General features: G+C 37.1%; 1 protein-coding gene across 1 annotated transcript; it reads right to left on the bottom strand.

Annotated features, from left to right (window-relative positions):
* Positions 1–16,648: 16,648 nt before the first annotated feature.
* On the bottom strand, positions 16,649–20,790 carry LOC107787762 (uncharacterized). Its single transcript, XM_016609373.2, has 5 exons — positions 20,565–20,790; positions 19,573–19,805; positions 17,702–17,851; positions 17,552–17,609; positions 16,649–17,158 (listed from the first exon to the last, which is right to left on the bottom strand). Exons 2-4 carry the CDS (start codon positions 19,793–19,795, stop codon positions 17,566–17,568), a joined length of 417 nt encoding a protein of 138 aa, XP_016464859.1. The 5' UTR covers positions 19,796–19,805; positions 20,565–20,790; the 3' UTR covers positions 16,649–17,158; positions 17,552–17,565.
* Positions 20,791–23,600: the final 2,810 nt, after the last annotated feature.

Here is a 23,600-nt window from a genome sequence, read left to right as displayed (position 1 = left end):
ATAATAGTAGCTACGCACGGACTCTCGTCACCTAGTGCGTACATAGCCCCCGCATTTTGCAGCAAATTACTCAATTATTGCACCTATGGGGACAATTCCCTCTTACAAGGTTAGAAAGGAGACTTACCTTGCTCCAAAGTGCAATTTCAATCCCAAGAACGAGTCCAAGCCCTCAATTCGGAGCCGAACGATCCCAAACTAGTTAAATGAGGTAGGAACTAGTCAATATTGACTCACAAGATCGAATTCTAGCTATTTAAGCAATTTTCCATTATTTAACACAAGTTTCCTAAAAGCTGACCCCGGGCCCACGTGCCCGGATTCTGAATTTTTTCGAAGGAAGTTGTTCTCTATAACCTAAGGATCAATAATATATGATTTCTAATTTATTCCATAACAAATTTCGTGGTTAAATCTAACTTTTATTAAAACTCTAGGTTTTGCTCTAACCCATTGATTTTACCTAAATTCTAGTGTTTAATCTACCTAATACACAAGTATTAAACTAAGAATAGGTGGGATAAACTTACCTCAAGATGCTAAGTGGAAGTCTTCTCTCAAAAGATCCCAAAATCGCCAATGGAAGAGTGAAAAGTGGTAAAAATTGACTTAGAACCCGTATTAAATGAACCTCACTACTTCAGTGATTTCTGCATCTGCGGTCAGGGGACAACATCTGCGGTCCGGCATCTGCGAGAAAGGGACGCATCTGCGAAATGGGCTAAAAGGGCTGGGACCGCTTCTGCGGTCTTGAGGCCGCGTCTGCGGAGCAGTCGGGTCGTTACACTTAACATGATGGATATTTTTGTTGCATGTTAAAGTAGTTATGTATGGTTGTCCATATTTCTCTTTATCTCGAGTGGTTGTCGTCGTCTTACACTATCTGTTTCACTAAAGGGGAAAATTGCCTGACGTGAGGGTCATATTTTGTGGCAATCTGGAGGGCCTCATTGATTTTTGGTCAATAGATTAATAAATATTCCATTCTTTCATAATAGATAATTGTCTCCTAATTTCAAAGACAGAGTAGTAATTTGTGAATATCTCTAAATGGGGATAACTTGTCAGTACTTTAAATTGCCAAAAGATTTCTTGACTTCCAAAGTAACTCCTTCCATAAGTCTCATGCCTTACAACAATCTCAAAACTAGTTTAGAAAAAATAATTCTTAATAATTGCTAGTATGCTTTAGGCGTGAATTATTAAATAAATTATCGTGATTATGTACACGTTCGCGTAACATAATTATGATTTTTTTCAAATAAATCAAAGTATGCATTCGCGCAACGCATACTTTGGACACATTAATCTTAATTAATAAAGCGTGATTAATTGTGGACACGTACGCGTGACATGATTTTTGATGCGCTAAACAAAATGAGTACATGTACGTGTGACTCAACTCTTTAATTACGAATAAATCAAGTGATTAAAAGCGGTAAAAAGATAAACACACATAGGTTCTAAAATGAGTAACTAAACAATTTTTTTAAGCCACGTATAAATTGCTAAGCGACCGTGCTAGAACTACGGAACCCGGGAATGCCTAACACCTTCTCTCGGTTTAACAGAATTCCTTATCTAGAACTTCTGGTTCGCAAACTTTTAAATAAAGTCGAAAATTTCCTCGATTTGGGATTTAAAAATAAACCGTTGACTTGGAACACCAATAATAAATTATTCCAAATGGCGACTCTGATAAATTAAATAAAATAATCCCATATCGAATAATGTCACTTTAATTGGAAAAACTCCTTTATATACCCCTCGGGTGGTAAAAAGGAGGTGTGACAGCTCTGGCGACTCTGCTTGGGAAAAGAACCCAGAACTTCTGGTTCAGGGTTCAAGAATTCGAGCTTGTTAAATGTGATTTTTATTTGGCTTTATTTATTGTTGATATTACTGTATTTTTTGTACCTAATGTGCTAATTGTCGTTTATTTACCGCCTTGATATTACATGAACTGTATTGAACTGTTTCTCTACGCCTCCCTTCTGAGTCTTCTAAAACACAGTGCACACGTTCACATGGCCCACTTTTCTATTAGAAGTTATACCAAATAGAACGAGGTTGGGCCAGCAACAAGGCCGGGTAGACTTTCGTGCTCCCTGTACGTTGGCTCGAGTTGTTCGCTCGGGTAAGCTAGGTCTAGAACACAACCCCAGATTTAAACTTAGAATAACATAACATCATGTCGGATCCCTAGTAGGAACGTTTGTTTGCATCACGTGCATTTGACCTTGGGGACTCAACACAAGGGTTGGGTCCGTCTAGGACAAGTGTACCAAAAATTAAAAGTCCAGCCTGATGCATCTTACGTGCTACTTGCGCATTTGTTTGATTCGGCTTGTATGTTAACCGGCTTCTAGAATAGGGAAAGAAAAAATCAAAAAAAAAAACAAGCGTGAGGTAAGTATTTGAAAATCCTGAAACACTTCCGAAATTCTGGACAAAAAAAGGAAAAAGACTTTCGAAACGAGCCAAAATTTTCAAGTGCCACGTTTCCTTTGTTCCGTCAAAACTTACCGACCTACGCGGGTCTGATTCTCACCGGATATGAGATACATAGGCAAACCTCATCGGTTCCGACCCTAATTTTCAGAAATCCAAAAATATTTTCCTTTAGTTCCTTCTTTAGAAATTTTTCCTTAGAAAATTCAAAAAAAAAGTTTTTTTTAACTCAAAAAAGTAGTTTCCTTCTTTTTGAAGTCATTCATAAGGAAAAATGAAATAATAAAAAAAATCAAAATCCAAAAAAATGGGTTTTCTTCATTTTGAAGTATTTTTCCAAAAAACAAAATTAGAAACAAAAATCCAAAAATATTCTTTTCATCTTTAGAAATCTTTATTTTGTAAAAGTTCATAAAAAATATGAGAAATAAAAGTCCAAAAATATTTTCGTTTTTCTTTAAAAGTATTTTCGTAAATTAATAAGAGAAAAAAAAACTCAAAAATCCGAAATGTTTTCTTAAATGTCCTACTTTCGAAAATTCACAAGTCAAATCAAAATTCAAAAAAAATAATATTTTTCTACCTTTTTAAGAAGTTTTTTCCCAAACATTCAAAAACAAATCAGAGAAAAAAGAATTAAAAAAAATTCATTTCCTTGTTTAAAAGTTTTTCTTTCAAAAAAAGTTTAAAAAAAAATTGAAGTCCAAAAATATTTTCGTTTTTCTTTATAAGTACTTTTGTAAATTTAAAAACAAAAAACTCAGAAATTCAAAATATTTTCTTAAAAGTCCCTCTTTCGAAAATTAAGAGACAACATCCAAAATCCAAAAAATATTTCTTTCTTCTTTAGAAAAAGAGAAAACAAATGAAAATTCAAACAAAAATATCTTCCTTTTATTTTGAAATTCCCAAAGTTCAAATCAAAAGAAAAGGAATTTTTAGAAGTCTTTCTTTCAAAAAATAAAAATAAAATCAAAATCAAAGATCCAAAAAGAAATATTTCCTTTCTTCTTTGAAAACATTTCTTTCAAAAATTCCAAAAAAAAAATCTATTTTTCTTTTTCTTAAAACTTTCATGGTCTGAGTTTTTATAAAAGTAAACAAAAAAAAGAGTCAGCTTATTTACTTTATTCCCGATCTTCCCGAACTACGCAAGATCTGATTCATGCGGTATTATGATACGTAGGCAATCTCCATCGGATTCGATCATAGCCATAAATTAATTGAGTGAAAAATAAACTGAAAAAAAGAGAAAGAAAAATTGAGTGAAAAAAAAGAGAGTGACAAAAACAAAAAACAAAAAAAAAAGAGTGCCAAAATAAAAGAACGGAAAAAACAAAATGAGAAAATCAAGAGTGATTAAAGAGGGGCAGAAATAAAAGAAAAGAGTTAGTTAAGGCCGGGATGAAACATGCAACCATTCAAATACATGGTAGAAACGTTTAGCTGTTAGGTGCATTGCATCCCAACGTGCGATTTTCTATATGTTAAATGTCTCAAAACTAATAAGGTTGTTGGATGTGCAAACAAGCAAGATTTTGGTGGTTGGTTTTGTTGGTAGTTTAGTCTCCCCTCCTTCACAAGATCCAAAGGAACAAATGGCCTCCGCAAGCAATCTACCAATCATCGGTCCTGAGGATAGCCCGGCATCGGCTATTCTGCAGCTAGAATCAGCAGCTGCTGAAGAGAATAAGATGTTGCGTCTCCGCATATTGGAAATGTGGGATGCCTGGTCTATTGGTAGGGAATCGTCAAATGCAATCCCTGGGTTCCCTAAGTTGATCCCTAGGTCAGGTGAGGTTACCAACGCCCCTGTACCCAACCCGCTCATCCTATGCGGGCACCCTCTGATACCGTCCAATGTTCATAGCATGCCTTCTGTGGTTCGCCCCCAGGCGCCAGTTTCCTAAGCACCTCCAATATTGTTCTCTACAGCACCAGTCTGCACAAGAGCACAACCAACTTTACCTCAGCCGTATATTGAGCCTCCAATGTTCACCTTTCAGGGTCCACAGCTTCAATCAAAAATAGCATATGTGACCCCATACTCTTTCACTCAACCTCTGCAATATGATCTCTTGGTAGAACAAGAAAAGGTCGTTAAAAATCCTGAGCAAGAGGAAATGGCTCGGAAGATGAAGAGTCTGGAACAAATCCTGAAAAATATGCAAGGTCTGAGTGGCCAAATGAGTGTCTCATACTCTAACCTCTGTATGTTTTCCCATGTCCACTTACCAACTGGCTTTAAGATGCCAAAATTTGAAAAGTACGACGGGCACAGAGACCCAGTCGCTCATCTGAAATGATATTGTAACCAGCTAAGGGGTGCTGGTGGAAAAGAGGAGCTGCTAATGGCCTATTTTGGGGAAAGCCTCTCCGGAATTGCTTCTGAGTGGTATACAGATCAAGAAATTACCCATTGGCATGTGTGGGACGATATGGCTCGAGATTTTGTCTGCCAGTTCCAATATAATATGGATATCGCTCCCGACAGAAACTCTTTGTCCAATTTGAAAAATAAAACCGCAGAAAGCTTCCTCGAATATGCCATCAAATGGTGTGAGCAAGCTGCCAGGGTAAAGCCACCAATGGATGAAATTGAAATGGTCACGGTCTTTCTGCAGGCCCAAGAGGTTGACTACTTCCAAAACATGATGTCTGTTGTGGGTAAGCCGTTCGCTGAGGCTATCAAAATTGGGAAAATGGTTGAAAACGGTTTAAAAACAGGTCGAATCTTGAGTCATGCTGCTTTTAAGGCCTCATCACAGTCTTCTCAAAATGGTTCGGAGGGTTTGATGAATACAAATAGGAGTGAAGAGGGAGCCGTGATGGTTTCCAGCTCGAGGGGGACCCGCAGGTCAGTTGGCCAATCATATATGCTTCCTGAGGTCTCTCAACATTATTATCCCCTTCAAATGATCCCCAGTACAATCCTCGCCCAACAGAGCCTTTCAGAAAGAATCAGTTCACCCCTATTGGTGAATCTTATTCAAGCTTGTTCCAAAAGCTAATCAGGCTAGATCTATTGCAGCCAGTGGCCCCGAATCGGCCGAACCCCGAGTCCCCCTCGCACCAAGCTGATGCTAGATGTGAATACCACTCTGGAGCAGTGGGACACAGTACAGAAGACTGTTGGACCCTCAAAAGGGAATTTGAAGATTTGATTGAAGCTGAAAGAATTGTTTTTCAGGATGAAGAAGCTCCTGATATGATGAACAATATGTTGTCTGCCTACAACATCGGGGTCAATAGTCAGAATGATTTGTGAAGATGAGGAATTTGATCCGGCACTGAAGGCCATTGCAGCCATTGCCGAGACAGGAGAAAAGCCAAAAAATGGTCGCCAAGCATGAAAGTTCCCCATCAGACGGGAGTCTTAGTAGCCAGTCTTGCTATCATTTCTACGTCCGAATTATTTCAGGGTTTGATCCGGACGTTTTGCTTTATTGTCTTACTTTCCGATGTAAACCCTTCTATCTTCAAAAAATAAAAATAAAAATAAAAATAAATCAAAAATCAAAAAAATCTAGGGATGTCTCTTTTCTTAATCTTGTCAATTTTCTTATTCTCTTTTCAGTTCTATTAAATGCAGGTTCCAATAATATGACATGCTTGTGAACTTCATGCCCGGATCCCAAAATGCTACCAGTCTTCGAAATAATGAATCAAGAGTCAAAATGCAAAGAAGATTAAGTTTGAGGAAATAAAACAAAAAGTTGGAACAGTTGAAAGAAATTGGCTCCAATTAGGAAAGGTCCATACATTGAAACAAAAGTACTGCCAAAAGAGTGTGTTGTACTTGGGACATATCGAAGAAATTGTCCCTGAAACAACTGTCAATGAAAATGCAGCCAAAAGGTACTCTGATTGATCCTCCATATAGTATTAATATTCTCCGGTTGGGATGACGAAAGCTTTCATTCTCGCTACCCAAATACCATAAACCCTTTTGTAAACCATTTGAGCCGGTTACTCTTCTTTGATTACCCTCTTTGGAACCTGAAAGTGTTATTAAAAAAAACTGAAAAAATGAAATGAAGAAAGAAAAAAAATAAAAAAGAGAAGAAAAAGAAAGATACAAAAAAAAGAAGGAAGAAAAGCAAAGAAAATGAAATGAAAAAAAAAAGAAAAGGAAAGGAAAAAGAAAGAGAAAACAAAAAGAAAAGAAAAAAAACAAAAACAAAGTTCCTTGAACTATGTTCGACTTAATTCCGAAAGGATACATAGGCATCCTCTCTCTGGGGTTCAGTTACACCAAAACAAAATCCCCATTTCCCCCAAAGTTGAAACTGGGGCAGAATTTATAGAGGCAAAATAAAGTCGAAAAGGTGGAGTCTCATCGACCAACCGCCATGGTAAAGTCTGGAAAAGCTAGAGGTTCTCCAGGGTCAGAAATGAAATCGGTCCTCAGGGAACAAACAGTTGTAGTTGAAATCTTCATCAAAGAAGTCGGGTCGAGATCAAGTGACTGAAACGCTCAAGGCCACAAAACCGACCACCGTTTCAAACTGACAAATTGTTCTTTGATTTGAAAACAGGTGCAGTCCAAAATGACTCTGCAAGAAGCAGATACAATAAAATCAAAACGGTTCTACAGCAAAAGTTGACCCGAAAAGGGAAGTCCTTATAAACTCTTCTTTCGTTCTTCTAAATAAAATAAAAAAGTGAAGTAAAAAACAGAAGAAAAAGAAAGAAGAAAGAAAAGAAGAAAAAAGATTCAAAATCATGGTAGCGTAGGGTCCCCAATCTCTAGCTACATTTTCCCAACATAGGGTCTCATTCCCTAGTCGCTCCTAGTATAACCTGGTAGTCTTTTCCATTACAGGGTTCCACTCCCTAGTTGATTCCCGGCATAACCCGTGGATCTCCCCGGCATAACTCGATGACTGTCCCGGCATAACCCGTGGACCTCTCCGGCATAACCCGATGACTTTTTTCTTTTCTGACATAACCCGATGACTTTCCCGACATAACCCGTGGACCTCCCCGGCATAACCCGAGGACCTTTTTCTTTTCCGGCATAACCCATGGACCTCCCCGGCATAACCCGAGGACCTTTTTCTTTTCCAGTATAACCTGATGACTTTCCTGGCATAACTTGTGGACCTCCCCGGCATAACCCACAGATCTTTTTCTTTTCTGGCATAACCCAATAACTTTTCCGGCATAATTTGTGGACCTACCCGGCATAACCCGAGGACCTTTTTCTTTTTCGGCATAACCCGATGACTTTCCCGGCATAACCCGAACCCAAGGACTCTTTTATTTTCTGGCATAACCCGATGATTTTCCCGGCATAACCCGTGGAACTTTCCGGCATAACCCGAGGACCTTTTTCTTTTCCGGCATAACCCGATGACTTTTCCGGCATAACTCGTGGACCTCCCCGGCATAACCCGAGGGCCTTTTTCTTTTCCGGCATAACCCGATGACTTTCCCGGCATAATCCGTGAACCTCCCCAGCATAACCCGAGGACCTTTTCTTTTCCGGCATAACCCGTGGACCTTCCGGCATAACCCGAGGACCTTTCCGGCATAACCCGATCATTTTTCCAGCATAACTTGGTAATCTTCCCAACTTGGGGCCTCCGATCCCCATTTGATTTCATTTTAGATATAGGGTCTCCACTCCTTAATCTCTTTTTCTCAGGGATACACAATCCCGATTTTATTGCTTTCAATAAAGAAATAGTTTAGATTTTGTTACAATAACTCACAAAATTTTCCTAGTGAAAATTGGGGCAGAAAATTTTGTTCGTTTGTTTGTTTTAGTGCCTGAGCAGGTTTTTACCTTGAGGCACAAGTTTCGAAACGACCAAAAGAAGTAGTCTCGATCCAGAATAAAAAAAAAAAAGAAAAAGAAGTGAACTCAAAGTGCAGAAGTAGAGAAAAGTTATGGAATGCTCAAGACGTGATTGAAGTCACAAGCTTTGCATGTCCCGCCTCGATCCGAGAAGTTGAAAAAGAATTGAACCAGCACCTACAACTAACAAGCATCAAGATTCAGACCAGAGACGCATGAAGAACCAACCAAGACTCAAGATCAAGCTTCAGAAGACTATAGATAGAAATTTTGTAACTCGTAGCTGATAGGCTTAGTTAGTCTTTTTCATTTTTGATTTTGATGTAATAACATGACCGCAAACTGGAACCTTGACAGAACGGAACCTCACTCGGCTCTCTACCTCGGTACACTCTATCACCTCATTCACGTCTGAACTATACGTGGCTTGATTCCTTTATAACCAAGGATATGTAGGCATCTCAGATACCAGGGCTCGGTCACTTTCTCTTTTCTTTTAGTTTTTAGTCTCTCTAAAAAAGGGTCGGGTCAAAAAACCTGTCTCGCCGCTCTTTTTCTGAAAACTCTTCGTTTTTCCAGTCAAAGAGGGGCAACTGTAGACATGTAATTTTTTACCCTCCCCAAGATTTTACATATTTTAGCGTAAATATTTCATTTAGGTTTAGTATTGCTATTTTAAATAGTTTTAACTCTTTTACTTTATTTTTATCATAAAAAATAAATTACAAAAAAATATTTTTCATCTTTAGGTTGAAGTCAATTAGTATATTTATATTTATAGTATTATAACATTTGAAAATACAAAAAAAATTAGTTTCACTCGTAGTATTTAGTTTTATATTAGTTTATTTTAATTTAGAGTGATTTTTACATTTTTACAGATACATTGTATTATTTGGTCTTTTTAGTCGAAGCTCAAACCTAAAAGACATGGTCCAACTCAATTACCCTTAGCCCATTCTTTCCAACTCATTAGCCTACTAAAGTGCAAGATTTAATCCTAATCAGCTATTTCCTTCTAATCCAATGGCCACCATCACTTCCCACCTCCATATAAAATACTCAATTATAGAAACTCTACCCTAAGTTTTTAATTCCTACAACCTAAATTACCAGCCGTTTTCCATGATTTGAGGCTAAGCCTCTTCTTCTTCATAAAAACTTAACAAAAAAACACTAGAAACAAAAAAAAAAAGCTTCAGCCGTTTTGGATTTTTGGAAAGTGAGTCGCCCACCACAAAAAGGAGCTTTCAAGAAGATTTTAATGAATTTCTGGAAGTAACATCTCTTGAACATTTTAGCAAAACAGTGTTGTTATGCACTATTTCCAATTGAACTCATTTATCACACATACACACAAACAAAGGGGGGAGGAAATGAAAAAGTAACAAAGACAGAGAAATAAGAGAAGGGACAGAGAGGTCACGAAGAGGGAGGGGTTAGCAGAACCCGTCAAGAACATCAGCAGTAGCTTCAGCCACCTTTCGTTATCGATTTTTCCGTTGTTGAATTGGTTTTGAGCTTTTCCCGTTAACATTTTTTGCACTGAAAAAGGGCAAAGAAATAAAAAAACAGAGGAAATAATTGAGGGGAAAAGCTACAAAATCTCATTACCTCGAAACAAAAATAGTATGTCCATTTTCCCATTCTCCTTCCCGCACGTCACACAATTTCGAGTTGGGTTCATTTGATTCGAGTTTTACGGCGAGTTTCGAGGTCGTCGAAGGTTGTAGGCTGAAGTTTCCGGGCAGATTCGTGGTTCCATCGAGGTTGTCGCTGTCTAAATTTTCTGGTGTTAAGCATTTTCAAATTTCATTTGGCGAAATATATGTAAGGTTCGTTCCTTTTCTTGGTGTTATATAATTTAGTGATGCTTGAAGTTATTTTGTCATGTTCTATTTACTCATTATGCTTTGAATCTGGTAGTAATTAATAAGTTTTATGTTATAGCCGTTTAACTAAAATTAAACGTTTTTAGTTTGGTTGCTAGAATTTGATTGTTTAAATGATGGCCCTAGTCAGGGTGCATTCATATTGGTTTAACGATTTTTAGTATCCATATGCTGATTTTTATTTATTTATTTAAAAAGCCATTTTTAGTTTTCTTTGTCAATAACCTCTTAGTATTTGATGTCTTTATAGTCGTAAGAATGGTCTACTCCATGTACAATATTTTCAATTGAATTCTAGGTAGTCACATTAGCTTTGTTGAGTGGAACTCTGTCAAAGTGGTGAATGCATAAATTGGCTGAGTATATTACAGAAAGGGATAAGGAAATACAATACTTAAAAGTTAAAATGTCGTGGGTATCAGAGGTTTAAAAATAACAATCTTGTCTCGAAATACTTAGCATGATGGATATTTTTGTTGCATGTTAAAGGAATTATGTATGGCTGTCCATATTTCTCTTTGCCTCGAGTGGTTGTCGTCGTCTTACACTATCTGTTTCACTAAATGGGGAAAATTGCGTGACATGAGGGTCATATTTTGTGGCAATCTGGAGGGCCTCATTGAATTTTGGTCAATAGATTAATAAATAGTCCATTCTTTCATAATAGATAATTGTCTCCTCATTTCAAGGATAGAGTAGTAATTTGTGAATATCTCTAAATGGGGATAATTTGTCAATACTTTAATTGCCAAAAGATTTCTTGACTTCCAAAGTAACTCCTTCAATAACTCTCATGCCTTACAACAATCTCAAAACTAGTTTACAAAAAATAGTTCTTAATAATTGCTAGTATGCTTTAGGCGTGAATTATTAAATAAATTATCGTGATTATGTACACATTCGAGTGACATAATTATGATTTTTTTCAAATAAATCAAAGTATGTGTTCGCGCAACTTTGGACGTAACAATCTTAATTAATAAAGCGTGATTAATTGTGAATACGTACGCGTGACATGATTTTTGACGCGCCAAACAAAACGAGTACACGTACGTGTGACTCAATTCTTTAATTACGAATAAATCAAGTGATTAAACACGGTAAAAAAATAAATGCACATAGGTTCTAAAATGAGTAATTAAACAATTTTTTTAAGCTAAGTATAAATTGCTAAGCGACCGTGCTAGAACCATGGAACCCAGGAATGCCTAAAACCTTCTCCCGGGTTAGCAGAATTCCTTATCTAGAATTTCTGGTTCGCAAAAAAGTAAAAAATTTCCTCGATTTGGGATTTAAAATAAACCGGTGACTTGGAACACCAACAATAAATTATTCCAAGTGGCGACTCTGATAAATTAAATAACATAATCTCATATCGAATAATGTCACTTTAATTGAAAAAATTCTCTTATATACCCCTCAGATGGTAAAAAGGAGGTGTGACAAAGGTCCGATTTATACTAAACAGACTCAGATTCTTGCTAAACTTTACGATCTCAAATTAAATACCATATAGGACCTGTATCGGGCTCCGGAACCAACTACGGGCCCGATACCATCAAATTCCAAACACATTTCATTTTCAAAAACTCATATTTATTCTAGAAAAAAATATTCTTTAAAAATTTATTTCTCGGGCTTGGGATCTCGGAATTCGATTCCAGGCATACACCCAAGTCCCATATTTTTAATTTTATTTTAAAAGCAAAATTCATCATTTTTTCATAGATTTTCACAAAATAGCTTTCTGGATACACGTCCGGACTGTGCACGCACATCGAGGTGAGACTAAAAGCGGTTTTTAAGGCCTTGGAACACAGAATTCACCTGCAAAACATGTGATGACCATCACTTTTGGGTCATCACAAATCTAACCCATGATTTATATGTGCAGGGAACAGTGAGATGAAGCAGACTGCAATGGTTCATAAACAGTGGATGCTAAAAGCACATGACTAGAAACACCATGGATTGTCTCTCACTGAAAGCCCGATAGAAAAGGGAATGTATCTTGTGTAAATAAAAAAAAGATACATTCTCGGTGTTGGAAAAGTTGGAAAGTCTCTGTCACACTCGATTGAGAATGTGTTCTATATGGATTGCCTAAAGTACAGTCTCTTGAGTGTTTCTCAAATCTGTGATAAAGGGGGCAAAGTAGAGTTCTTATAAAAAATGCGCACAGTTACCTATCTGGTAACTGGTGAAGTGGTCTTAGTCGCCAAAAGAACAAGAACATCTACTTAGCTAACCTTAAATCCCTACAAGATGGTGATATGAGCTGCTTAAAGGCAGTTGACAATGATGCAAAACCATGGCATAAAAGATTGGGACATGCAAGGTTCTCACTTCTGAATGAACTGACTCAGAAGAACCTGGTTCGTGGGCTACCAAATTCAAGATCCATCCGGACACTGTTTGTTAGAGCAAAGAAAGAGACTTTTGAGGTATTTGCGACACTTGTCAGGAAGGTCCAAGTGAAGATGGAACTGAAGAAAGCACGTATCAGATCTGTCCACGGGATAAAATATGTCAACGCCAAAATTTGATAAGTCTTGTAATGAAAATGGGATCACTCACAACTTCTCAGCACCAAGGACTCCACAGCTAAATGGTGTTGTTGAAAGGAAGAACAGAACTCTGGGAGACATGGAATGGACAATGCTCTCGATAGGGGAATTGCCAAAGAATTCTGGGCAGAAGCAACAAACACTGCTTACTACTTGGTGAACAGGTGTATGATCAGGTCCCTCCTAAATAAAATCCCCCAAGAGCTGCTCAACGGAAGAAAATCGAAGATAACTCATCTAAGAATCTTTGGATGCAAATGCTATGATCTCAACAACGGAAAGGACCAGCTTGGGAAGTCTTATGCAAAAAATGATGAAGGAATCCTTCTGAGATATTTCTCTTAAAGCAAAAGTCTACAAAGTCTGCAACAAAAGAGCACAATGTGTGGAAGAAGGTGGTCATGAGCTATTCAACAAAACTCCTTCTTCTAACAAGGAGGAAATAGTAACGATCAAGATAATGAACCTCTTTTTTGGTTCCTGGGAAATATCTGATGTTTCAAATGGCAAAGGTAATATGATAAGTCAGATGAAGGAGACAGGTAAAGAAAATGCAACATCTTCTTTCACTTCTCAAGAGGAACCTCGTACTTCAATTATTATCAACTGAAGCTGAAGGAAGAGTTGGAGATGTAGTGCAAGAGACTCCATAAGTAGGAAAACAAGGAGTGCATGGAAATCCACTTAATTTACTCAGTTCTCTTACTAATTAAAATTTCAGTTCCCATGAGGAAATGCATCATTTTGAAGGAAATAAAGTTATCTCGTGGTTAGGAAGAGCACATCTGGAATGATTCATTCTATTGGACCATCTCACGGGGTACGAGGAAATACAACCCAGCGGTTCCCTCAAACAGCTGAAACAGACGCTCTTAACATGAAAAGAACCTGGTCCAGCAAAAGGACCAAGCTCGTTAATGTTAGATACATTTGTCTCAGAATAATAAAAAAGGGGGCATATCTGTATGAGATTTTGCTGCACAAGAACATAAAATTGCAGATATCTTCTCAAAAGGCATTGAGCGAGGAATATTTTGAAAGAAATAGGGTAAATCTGGGGCTGTTGAAGCTTAATTGAGAACCTGATACCTCATCAATTGGCTATGAAAATTTTCTTCAGGTAAAACTATCTAAAGTGTTTTCTCTCAACAACTGAAGCAGACCGTTGCAGGTAAACACGTATGACGATCATAGAAGCTAAAGGTACAATGATGAACTGCGAAAGAAGAGCTGCTAATTTTTTTTTCAAAAACTCGTTCGAGCATCAGGTTCCTATACCACATGTTAGTAGTAATGTGTTGTTTTGCATGCTTTCTCAAAAAGGTTAACAAAATTAATTCAACTACCATATCATCCAACTTTTCAAAGTCTGCATGTCATGTCTTGTCTTTCAAATCCCTTCACCTCCTCTGCATGATAACGTATTCCCACAAACCTACCGCCGTTTTCAAGACTCTTCAGAACCCGTTTCTCTCTCTTATCATCATTAGCCCTTCTTCCCATAAAACTCTCTTTCTCCCTCACAACAAGTCATAAACCTTCATCTATTTTATATCTCTGTGGTCTTCTCTTCACTTCTCTTTCACTCAACTTACCTACCAAATCCTCTTATAATGGCAATCGAACGATCGATTCCTTCTCCTACCATTAACACCACTACCACTTCCCTATCATCCTTAAAGTTATCTCTAGAAATTCACTCTTTCTAATGCTACTGCACCCACACCTGTTTCCTCCTCATTTCCTATTATTTTTCCTTTTCTGTCAAATTCTGTTTCCCTTCCATATGTTGAAAACCCCATGTCTCCTCATTCCTCTGATCTCACTAAAGAACACTTATGAAGTGTTACCTCTCAGGTGTTAGAGGTCTCTGAGGATGATCCTGATCAGTATCTGAACTCCTCCATTTTGGGCTCAGTGGCTCTCACATAGTCACCAGAAAAGGAATCAGCGCACAATATCATGGCTATCGTTGCTGAGAGTTTGTTGAATGAATGAGCCTTTCTCTTGTCTGAATATCAAGGGGAAGAAACTCCATTCCTAGGTGATAAAAAAACCATGGTACTCTTCGTGTCTTGAATGCATGAAACTGTCCCAGAAAAACCTACTAGAGGACCTGATTCTCTTCCAGATAAATCCACTCCAGAACCGCTTGATTATCCTAAGTCCTTAGAATCCTCTTCCAAGTCACCCTCTATCAGGTTGCAACAGAAAGAGGGCTTCGAGTCTACCTTGCATAAAAGTAAAAGGAGCGTCAAGACAAGGAAGAAGAGGTTGATGAAATAAGGGGAATTTGTGACTGACAAAAGCATTCTAGTGGGTGAGGTTGACAAAGATGCTCTAAAGGAACTCAGTCCCTTAGTAGAACGATCTATAAAAATCCAGAAGTCGGTGGATAAAGCTTCTGATAAAGCTTTTGAAAAATAAAGTGGAACATCTGTGAAGGGTAGCAGTAAGTCTAAGAAGAGTATAGTTGAGCAAGCTATGTCTGAAGGGTGGGGCTTGTAAGTTGGAAAGGGAAGTATGTTGAAGGATCTAGTAAACAAAAATGGGAAACTGTAGGGGAACCTGGTTCTCTAAAGACCATACCTAGTGACAGTGGTCTTTGGCAGGAGAGATTGAGGACTCAGAAAGTCTTGTGGGGTCGTATGTTTGATCCAGCAATTTCAGAGATGGTAGGTATGAGGCAAATTCTGGAGATAGTGGTTATTCAGCAATGGGAGCACTTGTTTCAGGAGAACGTGCCTACGGTGTACGAAGATGCGGTACAAAATTTCTACGCATCTCTCTTCACTGTTGAAGAGGATCACATATGTGTGCTAGTAAATGGAGTGGACATTGTACTTGACGCTTTAGCATTGGGGAAGGTACTCCAAATTCCATGTGAAGGAATGTCCTCAGTCAAAGGTGTCTATGGAGCCAACTTTAGGAGAGCTATCATGAAAGAGCAAGCTATTCAGCAGGGGGAACAGGTGCATAAGAAGGTACTACTTCCTGAGTATCAGCTTCTCTTTGAGCTGGTTAATAAAGTGCTTTTACCTCGTTCTAAGAGCCGGTCTATTGCTACAAAGTCTGATCTGGTCTTAATGGAGGCTCTTGATGAGTTTGTCCCAATCAATCTACCAGCAATCATGATAGATCATATGCAAAAGGTGGCAAACTTTAAAGGTGGGAATATGGGCTTCCATATGACTTTCTCCTCACTCAAGTGTTTAAGTTTTACAAGGTTCCTTTGGGTAATTTTGAAGTGGGCACACGCAAGCAAACCTTCTCTAAAACCACTCTAGAAGAATGTGAGTGCATAGAAAAAGTTGGTGGAAGCATCTCGACCATTTCTCAGCTGATCAATGCTCAAAATGCTGCTTCTGAAGAGATCAGAAGGTTGAGGGCTCAAAATCCCATACTAGAAACTCAACTCAGTCAAGCGGTTAAAGGACCTGGTTCCGTTAATGAAGAAGTTGCCCGCCTGATAAAGAAAAATGATAAGCTTCGTGCAAAACTGCTTGAAGAGCAGCTGTCTGCAAGTGCTCGACTGGACCTTAGGGCTGCTTATCGGGCGGATTGGGCGATTATTTACTCTTAGTAGTTTGGCTTAACAGTTATTGACTTTTAAATGTATTAATATGTTAGCCACTCGATAAGATATCGGGCGGATTGGTATCGGTTTAGCTCTTATCGGGTTGTTATCAAGCGGTTTATCGACCTAACATACATATTCACAAAATTTTGTTTTCCCTGTTGGACATGAAATAGCTGAATTGATTATAGAGCATGAATTGGAAGCAATAAGAGGTATGTTTAACAACATAAAAGCAATTGAGAACACTATTTCTTATTCTCCTTTAACATTTGTTAATGTCGATGAAACACCTTCAAAAGCGGAACAAGACAAAAGAAAGCTAAGTAGCAGTTGGCCTTTCATTTCAAAAGTAAAATCAACTAGAACTAGGTATTGCCGTACTGATTACTGAAGTCATTTAAATCTCAAATTCAAATGTTTATCCAGCAGAAAAGGTTCATTACCACTAGAAGAGAAAAAGGGAAACAAATCCAGCATAGTATATTAGTAAGTATAGCTTCATCTCATATCATAGCAGCCCTTAAAACCCCTGATCAATCAAAACACTAACTATTTGCAAAGATAGCACAGACCATACACATTTGCAAGATTGCCAGCACCTAACTTCTTGTGCATCCAGTCAATGATATCCTGAGCAATTTCTTCATGCTCGGGCTCAAACAGAAGATCATGCAAGAACCCATCATAAAGTTTAATGTCCTTGAACTCAGAAGCGGCCTCATTGTACAGATCTTAAGAAGCCAACGGATCAGTGACTCTATCAACAGTTCCACGGAGGACTAGAGGATCAGAATACTTGGCCACCAGTGTTGCAGGATCCCTTGAAACAAGAATTCCCCTTTTGTGAGAACCTTTGAACTGGTACCTAGGTGCAACAATGAAAAAATTGGTGTCACGGCCTGCATTTGGATGACGAACATAATATTAAAGAGCGCGTGCAAAGAAGACATTGCTGATCATCAGAAAATCATCTAAAGCAGACAAACATAATCATATAATTTCATCAAAAGTAGGACCTTACAGTAATAATAGGATTTGCAGGTTTCACACGCAATGTTGGTGAAGTCAATATGCAGATTTAGTCAGACTATGATAGCATGTACAAATATATGCGAAAAACTTCACTTACTTAGCAATAGATAAGCATTTAAAATGGGCAGTCACAGAACAAATTATTTGAAAGAGCAGCATTATTTCTATGCACCTCTAATTCCAAATAAAACACGGAATAGACAGAGTAGCTGATGAATAATCTTACCAAATATATTAACACTACACGTCAATTACGGAAGGGTCTTTTCCATTGCTTGCTAAATCTGAAGAAAAAAATTAAAATAATGAGTCGTGCGATAAATATAAGCATATCAACAACACTTATATACAACAAATATAGTAACAATATTATTACCTTGTTCAAGCTGCTCGATTTTATCAAGATCTTCCTCAACACTAATGTGTTGTTTTAATTTTTCATTTCGAAGCCAATCTTGAAGACACACTAGAGCTTGCACCAATTTAGGAGTTAATGAACTCCTAAATGAATCAAGAAGACGTCCTCCTGTACTAAATGCACATTCGGATGCCACACTTGAAACCGGAACAACTAATACATCACAAGCCATCTCCACAAGAATAGAAAATCTAGCTGAGTTCAATTTTTACCAAAGAAGAATATCAAATTCTTTAGTGTCATCCTCAGTTTCTTCACCTAAATATTTATCTAACTCTGTTCTAGTATCAACACCTCCACTCCCACTTTTATATTTTCTTATATCTTGCATGAGTGATTCTAAAAGTCCTATATTTTGGGTGCTTGCTTGATTGCCAGAAAGTCCGGAAGTCGAAGTGTCCAATAAAGAACAATCTGAAGATGAAGCAAGCACAACACCTTTTGAGCTGGACTTTACATACTCACTGAATAATGAAGTCATGTACTTCGTCACTTCTGCTTGTATAGTTGCACCCAGATCTATACCAAACATCTTTACAAGTGCAAAGCCAACTTATTCGATCTTATAACGTGGATCCAAAATACATGAAGTAAAAATTATCTTGTTCATTTTCCCTGGATCACCCCAATACTTATCAAACTTTTCTTTCATATTCTTTGCCATTTCACTTAAAATTATATCTTCATTTTCTATCAATTGCTTCAAATAGACAGCAACTGCGCAAATTTCAAGAAAATGAATATTCGATGTAACATAACGTAATCCAGATATCTTCAAAGTAAGAAGATAGAAGATTTCAAGAAACTTTGTAATTCTTTTTATATTCTCCCAATCACTACTCAAAAGTTCACCTGTAGGAATTCCAACATCAATATAAGAATGCTCAAGATAATGTCTCAAGCCAATTTCACTAGAAGCATAATGTGAAAATGCACTTTCAAATTCAATAGCCCTGCACAACATCAAGTAGGTGGAATTCCATCTAGTTGGAACATCTAAGCATAAAGTTTTCTTAGAATTGAGTTGTTCAGCATCAAAACATTCTTGAAACCTCTTCAACCTCGCAGGAGACTGCCTAACATATCTCACTGCATGCCTAACATGTTCAATAGACACTAAAGATTCTTTTAAACCATCCTGGACCACAAGATTCATGATGTGAGCCATATATCTCACGTGAAGGTGAGTACCATTCATCAAATTAGTTCCCATTTTTGTTAATTGCTTAGATAATTCTTTTACTGTCACATCATTTGAGCTTGCATTATCAACTGTGATAGTGAAAATCTTATTTACCCCCACTCACGTAAGCACCTACCAATACTGTTTGCCATATCTTCGCCTTTATGACTAACAATAGGACAAAAATTAATTATCCTCTTATGCATATTGCATTCACTATCAATCAAATGGGCAGTGATACACATGCAATTGATTCTTTGTATAGAAGTCCAGGTATCAGTGGTAATACATACTCTTTGTTTTGTTTCTATAAAAAACCTCTTCAACTTTTGCTTTTCTTCATTAAAAAGATCAAAACAATCCCTAGTTACAGTACTACGAGAAGGGATACGAAAATAAGGTTGCACCACTTTCATAAAGTCTCTAAAACCTTCTTTCTTAACAAAGCTAAAAGGAAGCCCATCAACTATTACCATACGACATAATTCCTTCCTGCATTCTTCTTGTTCAAATTTTCAAGTAACAACTGCTATGTCACCCTGACTACCCCCCGGAGCAGATTGAAAGCCTAAATTTGATTGTTTATTATCAACAATAGCAGGGCGTTTAGGACACTTAAGCATATGAGAAAGAAGTGTTGACGTACCGTCATTGGTCTTAAATAAATACTCAATTAAGCAATAGTCACATTTTGCTTTTGTACTCCCTTCAGAAGTAATAATTTCTGTAAAATGATCCCACACAACAGACCTTTTTCTCCTTTTTTTGGTTATATTTGACTCCGTTGTTTGAGCTTGACTTGTTGCATTTGAATTAGAAGCTCCACTTTCACCCATCATCGCCTTATCATTTTGTGTATTTTCAGCCATGTATGAGTCACTGCAACAAGAAAATAAAAGGAATGAGAATAAAGATATCAAGTTATAAACAATACTAGCGCTTCGTTTGTCCATACAAAAGGTCACCAATTGTATCATGGCGCTATCAGCTACTTCAAAGGAACATGTGTGGTATAGATGCGCTGCAAGTGGAAATCAATTGTATCATAAGAAAACAAAACTGTTTAGAGCTTACAGTTGGAGGGGTGTAAAATTGTCATGAGCTTACAGTTGCACCACCTTCATTGAACTTGTTTAGAGAGAACATCACAACTTTGGTTGATGAACCAGCTTGTTGCTAACCTTATCATTTGTGGCAGTTTCAATTATGCAACTTATAGGTTAGTTTTCCATTCAATTCTTGGTTCACGATATTGTGAAATTAATCATATAGTGGTACTATTGATCCCAAAATTCTACTCTTTACAATAGAAAGTAGTACAAGCTTCTTTGAAAGAAAATCTTTTTGTTACACTCCATATAACAACCATGTACATTAATATATTCTGCAGGCTGTCTGTCCAAGTAGTAACCATAACTTTCAACATCTCTAAATCTTTATCATCGCCATTTTCTTGTCAACCCCTGCTAAACCACTAGATAAATTACTACTATCTTCTTTCTACTGTAAACATATCTGTTTAACAAAACCGGCAAATTCAACAACAAATAGTGAGAAAAAACTGTAAATTGAAAAGAAAAAAATGACTAGCAAAATTCTGATAATGTTGATTTTGATGGGAATCATAAGTAAGAGTACCTGGATAAGAACTTAAGAAGATAAGAAACCGTGACTCGCGAGAGGGAGAGACGAGACGGCGAGAGGGAGACCGGTGGCTGGTGAAAGTCGATGACGATGAGGACTATTGGCCGGTGGGCGGTGGCTGATGGTTCTGGTTTAGGTATTAGGGTTTCTCTGGAATTAGGAATTAGGAATGGGTTATACTTTAGAGACAGAACAGAGAGAGACGGGTTTGTTTTTTTTATTCAAGTTCAAGGGTTTTAGTTTTTTTTATATTTAATATATATAAAATAAAATATTATATATATATATATATATATATATATATATATATATATATATATATATATTTATATTCTTAACGGGTTAACGGATTATCCATTAAGAAAATTGAATAATCCGCTCCCAAACCGATAAGCCGTTAATAAAAAATTCAATACATTCCCCGTCCATTAAGTCGTTAAGCCGTTACCTGTAAGCCATTAAGCTTCGATTCGATTCGGTTTTCGGTTTCGGATCGGTTTTGAACACCCCTACTGGACCTGGTTCTCAAGACCCTTGTTGTTTCTCTCTCATAGTCTCCCTCTTCTAGTGCCTCTTAGATACCTCCTAGTGACAAGTTGTCTTCTATTATGATGTTTTGTGGCTGCTGTTTCTATTTTTGTTTGTCTTTTTTTTGATGGCATGTTGGATTTTACCATTACTGCTCCTGTTTTGCTCAATTCATTGTTCATATAAGTGAAACAGCTCCTCTTTTTGCTTGTACAATGTTGTTTTCCTTTGGCTTCTATTTTCTGTCATGTTGTGTGCACATATGTGGCATGAGTTGGTTGTGTTAGACTTCTTTATGTTGTTTTCCTGCTTGGGTATTTTTAATGATGCCAAAAGGGGAAAGATAATGGGGGATCAAAAGCAAAAGGTCGGGGGAAACTTGTGGAAAATTGACTCAAAACAGGGGGAATCAAAAGCAAAATGTCAGGGGGAACTGATAGTAGTGTATAGTATTGTGAAACGGGGGATCAAAAGCAAAAGGTCAGGGGAAACTTGTGAAGTTCCTGGTACCTCATCTGGTTATTTCTGCTCTAAACAAATACTATCATGCCTAAGTTTGTCATCATAAAAAAAGGAGAAATTGATGGATTTTCAATGTCTTTGCCTTATGTTTCTTCTGTTTTGATGATCTAACAAACTTATTGTTAAGAACTAGATAGGGAACCTCACTCACTTGGTACACATTTCAAATGAACGAAGTTCAGTCTGAACTTCAGCTAATGAACTGCTACAAAGAGGAACACGATAGGGACATGATCCATTAGTGTTCTCTGACAGAAGTACAAGTCAACTATACAGCTGGAACGCAACTGCAGAAAGTGACTGCCTGCAACTATACATGCGAAACAGTACAGCAGTCACTTCTCATTGGGAAGAAGCGTGTACCAAGAATTGACATCATCTTTGTGATGTTTTTGGTAGTATAACAGTATGGTGCAAGGCATAAGATATTCACTTGAGAATTTAGTGATATTCTCTCAAGCATTAAAGTGTTGATCCAGTATTGAAGTCACAAGTGTGTCAAGAACAAGAAGACAACTCCACTAAAGGATCAGTTTCACAATGAGTCTATGCGTATCCATAATTGAGTTGTAATCTTGTTATTTGTTCTTCATTGTAACTTCTATCCTGCTTTCTTAGTAGCTGTGTTTTAGGAAACCAAAATCACAAACCTTCTAAGTTTGTGTTGTGACTAGAATTAGTCATAAGTTAAAGTCTTTGTAACTAGTGAGTAACAAAGTGGCTTGTGATAAGTGTATCACGAGTTAGTTGAGTTGAAGTCTTTGTAATAGAGTCATTACAAAGTGGCTTGTAATAGTGTGATTACAAGTTAGTGAAGTTGAAAGCCTACAAGTGTAGGTCGTGATTTTTGTCCCCTTGAGTGAGATTTTTCCAAGTAAAAATCCCGTGTCTCTTTTACTTACTGCTTCATTAGTATTCTCAGTAAAAACTCATAGAGGACCAGGTACTCTATAGTTTGATGGACTCATATAAACTAACATTATTTTTTCCTATGTTACATAATCAGGACTCCAAAGTTTGAGTTGTTAGCCTTAAATGAGGTTAATAAGTTCTACCTAGACCAAATGGTACTTACCTCTCAGCCATACGTACAAGAGGTGAGCGGTAAGACTAAAGTTGATGTATAGTCCATTTGGCCAAGCTGCAAAAATCAGCTTATTTTAAGAAGTGCTTTTTTTCAAAAGTGCTTTTCTCAAAAGTACTTTTGGTGAGAAACAGTTTGTGTTTGGCTAATTAGTTTGAAAAAATCACTTCTGAACAGCAATTAGTGTTTGGCCAAGCTTTAAAAAACTGCTTCTAAGTGTATTTTTCTCAAAAGTGCTTCTCAAAAAAATGCTTTTGGAGAGAAGCTACTTTTTTCTGCTTCTCCAAAACTGCTTCTGCTTCTCCTCAAAAGCACTTTTTTTCCTTCCAAAAGCTTGGTCAAACACTTCAATTTTTGGCCAAAAGTGATTTTGGCAAAAAAAAGAAGCACTTTTGGCCAAAAAGAAGCTTGGCCAAACAGGCTAGTAATCGTTTTCATTGTGGGTGTTTTAGCACGAAGGAATTATCATTTTCTGAATTTGTCTCTCCAATGACTTATTTTTAGAAAAAGATTTGTGAAAGATTGATATTAATAATATTAACAAATCAAAACGTATTTTGACAAAATTTAGATAATGCAATCCATGTCCTTTATGGGCTGAAAAAGAAAAGAAAAACTATTCAGTTTTGTATTTTTAAGTAAAAACTATTAATCAATTCATAAAATATTATCAATTTTAGCCAATTACATATAAATGCTATCAATGTTAGCTAGTGTATACATGCAAATAGCAGGAAAAAAACAAAACGGCCATTCGTTATTCCATAAGCTGCTCCAATACCTAAAATTATTCACGCAAAAAAAAAAATACAAGGATGTAAATTGTAAAATAAATTGCTCTTCGATGTTTCATGCGTCTAATTTTAAAATAAATTAGAAAATCCAATTCATAAGTA

Source organism: Nicotiana tabacum, chromosome 7, assembly GCF_000715075.1.
Source record: "Nicotiana tabacum cultivar K326 chromosome 7, ASM71507v2, whole genome shotgun sequence".
NCBI classification, from domain to species: Eukaryota; Viridiplantae; Streptophyta; class Magnoliopsida; order Solanales; family Solanaceae; genus Nicotiana; species Nicotiana tabacum.
This window is presented reverse-complemented; position numbering and strand designations above follow the sequence as displayed.